At 42.5% G+C, this 10,944-nt stretch overlaps 1 protein-coding gene across 1 annotated transcript; it reads right to left on the reverse strand.

Annotated features, from left to right (window-relative positions):
* Window positions 1-6,214: 6,214 nt before the first annotated feature.
* LOC124722096 lies at window positions 6,215-10,743 on the reverse strand. The gene has a single exon (XM_047247294.1). The coding sequence runs from the start codon at window positions 10,312-10,314 to the stop codon at window positions 9,094-9,096; it is 1,221 nt and encodes a 406-aa protein (XP_047103250.1). The 5' UTR covers window positions 10,315-10,743; the 3' UTR covers window positions 6,215-9,093.
* Between the last annotated feature and the right edge of the window lie 201 nt (window positions 10,744-10,944).

Below are 10,944 nucleotides of genomic sequence, written 5' to 3' on the forward strand. Positions count from 1 at the left end.
CAATTGGCATTACTACAGACTGTAAACACACACATGTTGATCACAAAACGATAATTGCGAGTGATGTGTTGTAATAAATTTGGATGAAAAAAAAACCGGAAATCGGGCAGCTAGTCATGGGGACCGAATAAACACACCTCTAGGACCAGACTATGGACTAACAACACAAGAAATCGTAAGTAACACCAAACGCCAGTTTTACCTCACGAAATTGTGCTACAGAATTTGTATATAATCTGAAAACCGAGAGAAAAACATGACACAATGTAACATAGTAACATATTGTAACTACTACATAATATATTTATTATACTTATAAAAAAGTATATTGCAGCCACTGAACATGTTTCATAAATAAAAAGAAACGAAACGCGTGTGGTAAAAGACAAAGTCCTATTCTTTTTGTTGCACAGACGGGACATACCTCCATGAATTGTGAAGCAGCTAAGGAACGACGGAAAACGGAAAAAATTACGAAAAATAAATTATACCTCCATGTGAAATTACAAAGACATTTTATCTATTTGAAGAACAATAATAAAATGCATAGGTTCATTTTCGGTATTCTAAGAGACCGAAAGATTTAAACGCAGTCCCAGAAAGACAAACTTATACTATCAAACAAGCAACTGACAAAATATTTCTCTTGAGTTTCTTGTATTGATATAGTACTATACACAGCACCGAAGTATCTTTGACAGAACGAAAGCTGTGTTCCTGTAACTACACGACCATTTGATAACTGCGTAATATGTTGGCGCACGAGTGCCTCAGTTTCGTTGAAGTTGTAATGCAAGTGTATACACTATTTTATAGTTGCTTTTATGTTTCAGTTACTGGATTTCCACTGTTGATTACAGCTAAATTCCAAGAGAAGAGAAACATCAAACTTAAAACAAAAATCTCCCATCGCAAGAAGAGGTAAGGTGTCGTGGAAACATGAGACCGGGAATGAAATGAAACTAAAGTAAACCTGATGCAGTTTTAGTGGAGCGCGGCAGAGGAATATGCAAAACTAATTTATGACAAGATGCGAAGGTACGAAATGGCAGCTGTGTTAAGTGATAAAAGCTGTCTTTCTTGTCACGAAAGAGTTTACAGTTTGCGCTTCTTTTCAAAAGACTGATTGGTTTACGGATTACATGTAAGAAGACAGGCTCCAAGTATATTTTAGATTTGTCGCTTCACGTTTGTACGAGGTATAGGGGAGAGTGCTGTTTCTGGTGGATAAATCAAGTGATTGAGTTTTAGAACCACCTGCAGATCCCGTCACGAACAGTTTCCGGCATTTTCCACCGTTTCTGTTGTGGGACATGAGATTGCGTTTCCTAGAGCTTTTGTAAATAGCACGAGTTCTACATAGTTACGTATTAACTTTTCAGTTTCAGAATTTTATGGTGAACAAAATTCTGTACATTTTAAAAACTAGTTACATATTTGCAAATGAACTGTGTTTCATTAATGACTTAAAAATTTTCATTGTCTCGAAAATGGATATTTGTGTTAGTTGTCGACAGCTTCTATTTCAGCTTTTAACTTGTAAATGGTTTTTGATAACATTTCTTTTTAATTTGATTTCACTTACAAATGGCTCTGAGCACTATGGGACTTAACTTCTAAGGTCATCAGTCCCCTAGAACTTAGAAGTACTTAAACCGAACTAACCTAAGGACATCACACACATCCATGACCGAGGCAGGATTCGAACCTGCGACCGTAGCGGTCACGCGGTTCCAGACTGTAGCGCCTTTAACCGCTTGGCCACACCGGATTTTCAAAACGGAGCAAGAAAATAAATCGAAGCCCTATTGCAGGGCCAGCTATAGGCGAAAGCCCGAGAAGAGTTTCAAAGTACTACACTCTCCCCTAATTAACAGGATAACTGACCCAATATTAAAGAATGTTCGGCTATTTATGCTACTTTGTCTAAACATTGCTGCCCATTATAAGTCAGTCCTGTTTAAATTAGTTCGCCTTCAACAGCGTGCGGATTGGACTGCTCCTGAGAGCGACAGTTAAAATTAAGAATAGATTTCTGACATAGAGACACTATAGACAACAAATTCATATTGAATTTCAGATTTTTGTTTGATTGTAATAGGAACAGAGACTTTAAAGCCATTTTCTATTCCCCTAGAGAGTGGACTGCTACAGTGGCAGCCCGGTGCAGAGTACGTGTCGTGATAACATCGCAACTTTAAACCTTAAAACGTCAGATACCAATAAAATCACACAATAGAGTTGGGGGGTTTATTTTTTGTGGGAAATTTTATTTCACTTAGCCCTAACGCTGTCTCTTATGACTCTTCTGTCTGGCCAGAGGGCTGTTTCCGTTAATGCGTGGCGAAGCTGATGCGGGAGGTAGACGGGGGAAGGGGGGAGAAGGGCAGGAAGGAGCCGCATTTAACCACAGTGGCGCCATGCTTACGCAGCCTCTGAGAAACGGCGCCTGCGTCATCTTAAATAGAAGCGATACTTCAGAGCGGACGTTTTCTCAACGATATAAGCCACAACGTCAGATTGTTTGTGACATCGCTAAGACCACATCTGCAGCTACACCTATGTGCCGCAAGTTACTATAACACGGAATCCTTCTCACTGCACTAGTAATACAAAGAAATTTCGCTTTTTAAATGTTCACTACGTCGCTCTTGGTCTCAGCGTAATTTTTGTATCTCGAAACCCATACGAGTGTTAGATGCTCTTTTTTTATCTCTCTGATTCACCGACAGCTACAGAGACTGAATTTTTTTCAGTGCCTAGACCGGAGCCGTCGACATGAGTAAATTACACATTTTACCCGACTTCGGAAGGCATCCTATCGTTTTTCATAAATATTCTTGACGGCTACTGACGGCATCTTTATTAAGACTGAAGAAGTAGAATTATCGGTGTAAACCAATTTCGGCCGCCGGATCCCACGCGCATAAACCCTGAATTTTCTCAAACCATTCTAGAGTTTACAAGAAATGAGTCGCGTTTACGTCTCTTTCGCTTCTAGGGGCAAGACAAACCTAGCGCAAGACTTCAACCACCGCGGGAACTCAGTTACGCCAATGAACGCTAGTTCATCCACGTTTCACTGAAAAGTGGTATTCAGAACTTTGAAAATAACTTCCTTCTAAGGTACTCCGAGCCTCTCTACAGGTATCTGCCTGTTCAGATCATACAATTTCGACAGAATAGTTATTTTTCTTTGTACGCGTTCAATAATTTCCATTACTCCTGGTAATTCACGACAAAAATGGTTTTGAACAGGTGTTTCGTCATCATTTAATTCATTATTAACTCGGGTAAAGAGGATGAGATGGATATCATTCGCCTATGCTTGCCAAATCAAGCGCAACTACTGTCCTACAAACGCTGTTTCATACATTCCATCAACATGATAAAATATATCTTACTCAGTTAACGAATAAGAGTTCAAATAAAACAGTTCCACGACGCGTTTCGCCCGAGAAAATAAGTGACCGACACATATAGATTGTTTTAATTTAACTTTTATTGTCAAAACAGTCGCAGTTTCCTCAAAAACAGTCCAACATGGACGACGTAGGGCAAGTTACCGAAGTTTATTAGTTCTGTTGCCACAAGAAAATCTATGTTTAAGCTCATTTTATAACGTAGTAAGAGAATACTTACGTATCAATGCCAGTTTTCGGATGATGTGGACAAATGTGGCTGGTAGTTTGTGTCGTATCTTCTGCTGAAATTTGCTGCATATGATAAGCTGAACTTTTTAAATGTATTTTAAAGTTGAATTTACAGTAAAAGCTCTTGGGACGGATCAGTAACAAGAGATTTGGCAAGAATATGTTAAGGGACTCTTCTGGGCACGTATTGAAGTTCTGTTCTGTGCACGTCTGAATGAATAAGTGAAATCATGCACTATATAAATCAACAGGTCGCACCATGAACTGAATCGGGCTCTTTATAATTCGACTTGTTGACGTAAGTTATATTACACATAAAACACATTCTTAGAACCGTTGTATAAAAAGTAACTCCACATCATATTCATCTAATATTTTGCCTCTGCAACTCTGCGTCTGAGTTCTACGAACTTGGATGGCAATTATTTGAAGGGTTCTTACTTTATATGCACACTTAAGCGTGGCTCAAAAATATGTCTACTAAGAATTCATACAGATGTACGCAGCAAAATGAGAAACTGTGATCAAAAAATTCTGCGGGTGACTGTGAAAAATGTATTTATAAATTATTTTTACTTAGTGTGTCAGCAAACATTTTATTTCCTCAAAATTTCCGCGTGGCCCACTTGCGGCAGAGAAACAGAGCGGAGACAGTTCAAATGGCTCTGAGCACTATGGGACTCAACTGCTGAGGTCATTAGTCCCCTAGAACTTAGAACTAGTTAAACCTAACTAACCTAAGGACATCACAAACATCCATGCCCGAGGCAGGATTCGAACCTGCGACCGTAGCGGTCTTGCGGTTCCAGACTGCAGCGCCTTTAACCGCACGGCCACTCCGGCCGGCGAGGAGACAGTTCCTCATTTGATTCCGTAATTACTGGACGCGCATAACGAAGCAGTAATAACAATTGAAGGGTCCTATTTCTTTCAATACTGTTGCCATGAAGTTTAACACTGACTACTCTCTTTGACAAATAGTTCTCAGGAGAGCCATAAACCAAAAGAAGTTACCATTAGTTCCCTTCCCTACAAACTCATTAGTCTTCAAAAGTCTCAGGAGAGCGACTGTCTCACATGATTAATTTGTTATTTGAGCCTGTGATTTGTAACTGGTGCGGCAGAACATAAGGACCAAACAATGTTCACCTACATGAAAGGGGAAATGTTCTGAAATAAAAGATACGTCATTTCCCAGTATAATAAAGGAAATTGAACTCCAGGGCACGGTCACTTTCGCGATCGTTGCTTTATCTCGGTTACGACCATCAAACGGGTAAGTTTAGGATTAACACAGTCCGCACAAACGTCGTAGACACTGAAATGAATTCTTACAATTTAATCAGGAAAGACCTATGACAACAAGTACATGGAATCACTATTCTCCAGTTATGAGTGGGGACACACACACACGCGCGCACACACACACACACACACACACACACACACACACACAAAGGCGTGTGCGCATACACACAAATGAAGCTCACACATCATGGATATCAGCAACATAATTTTGGATCATCAGAAACAAATAGTAAAATGTTATTACAGCCTCAGTGGCAGTATTAAACGGATCTCAAGCTTGATTCATTGTGCAAGCCCCTTAAAACCGAAATATTACTTTCACCCACAAATATTTCACCTGTGCCAAAATACGTATACAGCCCCCAAAAAATTGCAGTACTGTAAGATGTGTTATCGTTAAACGTCTATCAGCGAATACTGTGGTACAGGTGAAACATTTGGGTCATGTTATTTTCTGTAGGACATCTTGGCACGAAGAAATATTTAACAATGCAATCAATGTTATCTCTCATAAAAGCACTACAGCATCTGAAAATGATCTTACACTTACGTATCGGCGATAACAGCAGTCAAGGATATGATTTAAATTATTCATCAGCTTAGTTGCTGGCAGCTAATTCACAATAATTTATTTTTCCATACACTCACGGCTACATGAAAGATGTCAAAAGACGCTTTAACTGTAACAATACAACTATCTGCAGCTACGTCGTTTAAGACCACGTACGAAAAGATGTAGTTATGAACTGAAAGATGTTTAAAAATACAGATCTGATATAAATCATGTTCTTTAAGCAGTCGTTAACAGTGAGTGGCGTTATTACATGTAGAACATTTTAAAAACTTCTGATCACTTCAATCTCGTGGTTCCTGTATATTTTGCTCACACTTGCAGTGCACATAATAATCCATATATCAGTCACATGGAGAAGGTTAGAAGGTTTCGCAAATATTCCGGAACTGAATCTTAACTTTCAAATTCCCAGTATGCAGAAATGAAAAAAAAGTCAGATGTATCTGTGAGAACGACGTGAGCATTGATATTAATGTAGTCCAGTTAGTCGAAATAAAAGCTTTTCAGATTGAAGGCACTACAATATAGTTTACGTACGTTTCGAAGTAATCTGATCTGAAAGGGTCAGGATGCATACTGAAGATAGAAACAAGGTAGGATATCAAGGTATGTTGCAAAAACTTTGAACGCAAATTTATGAAATAAGTCTCATATTTACTTAAAATATGTTTATGCTACATTATAGAAAACATTATAAAAATAAACAAACATATAAATATGCCACATAGAGCTACTCTGTTAAACATTTTCTTTGAAACTGGAATACTTTACAAGTAGTAAACATTTTTTACAACACGTTAAAATAATTTTTCCAAACTTCAACGTTTAATTTTATTCAAAATAAGGAACAACAAATAAATGTCAAGCCACGAAAAATATTGTCTACATCCCACATAACGCAGAGTTGCCCATAATTTAACAGCGAACAACAGTGTCATAGGCAATTAAGTTTTGGAAAAGTAAGACATATGAACTGTATATAAACTGCAAGCAATTCATTAGTTTAGCGAAATACAAGCTAGAGAAAAGTAACAATTACGAATATTGCTCATGTCATAAAGGCACTTTAAAGAAGTATTCTGCCACTTGCGTATATTTTGTTAATGCTTTCTGTTGTCAATTTCTGTTGCAGCGTCTACTCTATAATGCAAACATTCAGGAACAAACTGTGGAGCTCTGACACATCATCAAAGTCGTTTATTAAGCTTTTTTAATTCGGTTGAAACTGTCTGCTCTCTTAAGCAATACTACTATTTCACTCCAATTATTTATAAATACATCGGTTTTTTTAACCAGTAACATGGTAAATATCTTTCAGAATTTAATTACTAGTACTGGAGTTTTAGGAACAGGTTCAGTAAAAATTGTTGAATGTGAATGTAGCTGATGAAGGATTCACTCGCTTAAATAGTGTTAGTGGTCCTAACAACCCGTGTTGCACATTTCATAGAATATTTAACTTTAAATCGGCTTTATGTCAAAGACAGATACATACAGCTGTAAAGGCACAGAGAAAAACTGTAACAAGCGAAAAATGTAGTGAGTTCCAGAGTATTATGACCGATTTCAACAAAATGTAGTCCAATGTAGTCAACAAAACAGATAACGCTCTCAAGTACAACATACGCCCTTAATGGACCCAATTTACGTTAAAATCTCAGTACAGACTCCAAAAACGTCTAATGATTACTTGACAAACTGTTATTTGTATTTATAAACTATACGGAGTTTGGTCACAGAACTATCACATCCAGTCACCTTGAGGAAGACATCAGTACGCATGCTAACAGCAAAATAAGGCACAAGAGAGTATTGGCACATGTTTAATTTCACTGTGCAATGAAACAATATGCAGTGAAATTTTTCATTGTATCCACTGTACAAGAGTAATTATTTACAGCAGATATACACAAGCACTTATTTACAAGCCTAAACTATTTACAGATATTCACAGATCATTTTAACTACAGGATATATATATATACAAAATTAAAATGTGATACTACCGAGTTTTTAAAAATCGCACAAAAACTGTGTTATTTTATGCATATCAAGAAGTCAACAAATAGACCTCATTTGTAAACAGTTTCTCTATAAAAATTTCGGTTTGTGAACTGCGCAAGTCACGTCGAAAAAGGGCGTCATAATTAAATATGTGAGTGATAAATTTCTTCCATTAAGTACCTATCAACACGAAAAGGCCATCCATAAGCGTTTGTTAATTTGTAACGGTATATTAGGAATCTGGTATCAACAATTGAAACATTTATGCTGATGTTCTAAGTCGAAAAATAGCTTCATCTAAAAATACACATTTGATTACCCTTGAAGGAATAAAGATCATTTCTATTCTACTTGATCTTCCAACGGCTTAGATAGAGGACTAGACATTTTAATAATCTTAGTAACAATGCAGTATAAATAGATTTGTAGCGTTCATAAAGAAACAAGAAATATAAATCTATGGCACACTTCTTAATTTTAAGATACTGAAAGGCACACCTGCTTTCTATGGGCTTTGTAGTAAGCATACCGTAATGTAACAACACGAACTACCACAATGTTTACCATATTCTTGGCACATCTGTGGCTTGTACAGTAACTTAATTCAAAGTAAAATGCTAAAGTCTACAACAGTACAAGTAAAATATGAACTAGTTCATGTGGTCCATAGAGTACAGTTTCTTTTAAAAAGCACTACGAGCGAAAATAAAGGAACACATCTCAGCCTATCAGGTAAACAGTAGGCCTAATTCAGTCTGTTCACAGAACAGAATAACCTTATATTCCGTGACCTGTTATGTCATTTGAAACAGCCTCGAACGTTTCTATGTATCAAATATATTGTCTCGCGTTTGGGATTATTTCATCAAACACTTTTCACCCATAATTCCAACGGCCAAACACCAGTTACACTCAGACATTTACCAGAACATTAGCGGTTGAGTACATCGACTGGTTTCTGTTCAATCCACAAAAACTGAAATATTTTATTAGTTACTTTTGAATTTAAGCAGTACTTCAGGAAATAAACACATAAAGAGAGAAGAAACAAGTAAACTGTCAAGGTAATCCCCTTATTTTATTGACGGTAACATTCCCGAATTAGGTACGATTTCGTACATCTATCGCATTCCAAAATAGCACATCTACAGTATATCTAAGGATCACACTATACTATTATACTACACTATAAGTACTGTACTCGAATAATATCTCATGGATTCCCACAGGTACGTCAGATATGGACCCCAACTATTACAATCAGTACGTTTGTAAAATAGATGGTACTGTAAGAAGAGAGAAAACCGAAACTTCCCACGCAAAACTTGTGTTACAATGAAGTCAGCTACTACCGCTGCAGAATTTGCCTACAACATTGTGAATGCAACAGTGATGTTGATGTGCATGCCAAATACTGGGAGTAGCATTGACGCTAAGTGAACTGGTGAACTTACGTGAGTGATATTACGGAGACAACCACTACAAAATGTTCTCTAAGGCTAGTCTGTAAGTAACAGGGCAGCTTACGAGAATGGCGACGGAAGAAGAATTGTTTCACCTGAATAAGTGTATGTTGTGAGGCGGCGGATGTGGCGGAGGTGGTGATCTGAAATCCAGGGGGTAGAGGTGATCGGGGTGCGTGACGAAGCCGTGGTAGACGGCCAGCATGCGCGCCGAGTAACAGCAGCAGCCCCCGTGCGCGTGGGTGGCGGGTGCGGGGGCGGCCACGTACGGCGGCACGGGAGGGTAGAGCGCCGGCACCGAGCACACCAGGGCGCGCTCCGCGGGCTCCGGCTTCGACTCCCGGCGTTCCACCTTGAGGCAGAGCGCCGTCTCCTGCACGTCGGCGCTCGGCACGCGCGGGAAGGCGCAGTTGTCCCCGATGACGCACACGTCGGCTCGGACCTCGTGCGCCGGCCTCAGGGGCTCCGGCTCCTCCAGACGGGCCTTCTTCGCGCAGGCCAGACTGTCGCAGGGATCGCAGTCCAGCTTCCTCTTCCTGAGGTCCCAGCAGTGCTGACTCGCGGCTGTCGACTCCGGCTCGTCGTTGTCGAGCCAGCGGCCGAGGCGCTGTCGGTACATGCCGCCACGGAAGGCGGCCTCGCCGCGTAGTTCCACCTCCTGGCCCAGCCACTTTTGCACTTGCCTGCGGTTGATGCCGAACTTGCGCGCCGTCGCGCGCTGGTTGCCGTGGCACGCGCGGTCTGCGTGGAAGGCGTCCAGCACCTCGAGCTTGAACTGCAGCGAGAAGGAGCGCCGCTTGCTGAGCGCCGCGCTCGTGAAGTCGAGCGCCTGGTCCGGCTCCTGCACCGACATAATATCGATGTCGTCGTCGCCGTCGTCGCTGTCGGCGTCGTCGTCGTCGTCCTCGTCGTCGCCGTCCACGTCCACGTCGATCTCGGGCTCGCCGTCCGAGCGCTCTGGCGGCGGGCGGGCCAACTGAGCGTCGTCGTCGCGCTGTCTCGCAGGGCTCAGGTTCAAGGCCGCGTCCGGCGCGGGGCCCAGCGACGTGCGCAGGGACGCCTCGGCCTGCAGCCACTTCTGAATCTGGCGCCGGTGGATCCCGTACTTCCTGGCCGTCGCCCTCTGGTTGCCCCTGCAGTCCGCGTCCTGCCTGTACGAGTCCAACACCTGCAGCTTGAACTGCGGCGCGAAAATTCTCCGCGAGCCCGCGACCCGACCGTCGCGCGGGGGTGTCTTCCCGGCCGCTTTCTTCTCGTGCAAGTCCTTCACCTTCGGCTGCTCCGCCGATTCCCGGCCGAGCCCTTGGGCCATGCTGTCGGAGCAGTGCTTCGCCGCGCGATCATACAGAACAGCCGGCCGCCGCGATTTCGACACTCGACTAAGGCGCAGCTCCCCTCCTCATTCTTGGCAGAGATAGTCCCCCTCCTCTCTGCGAGCGGGAAACTCGAGATAATCCGGCGCCATGTTGCGCTAGCGGGAAACTCCGGAGAAATGTCGCCGCCCACTGACCGCGCACGTGCCCGCTCGCGGAAGAAAACTGGGAAACTCCGCACTCGCTTGTCTGGCGTGCACACACACACACACACACACGGACGCTAACTGGTTCCCCGTACGCTGCGCTCCGATCCTTCCGCCTCGGCTACCTAGGCTACACTGAAGGATTTTTCACGGCAATCCGAACTATGAGTGACGTGTTTCAGAGGGCGGCAGCGGGGTGGGGGGGGGGGGGAGGCGCGCGGTGGAGGGGGAGAAACGAGTTTTAGACGCCGCGTTGTCGCTTTAACCGAAAGAATGCGCGGCCGGAAAAGGCGCGTCGGGCGCGGATGTGAGGACGCGGCGGGCCGGGCAGAGGCGCGGTGTGAAATGCGCGCCGGAGCAGGCAGCGGCGAGTAATGGCCGGCGAGCGGGCGAGCGGCGACACAGAGTCTGGCGCGGCGCGCG

Source organism: Schistocerca piceifrons, chromosome X, assembly GCF_021461385.2.
Source record: "Schistocerca piceifrons isolate TAMUIC-IGC-003096 chromosome X, iqSchPice1.1, whole genome shotgun sequence".
NCBI lineage: Eukaryota > Metazoa > Arthropoda > Insecta > Orthoptera > Acrididae > Schistocerca > Schistocerca piceifrons.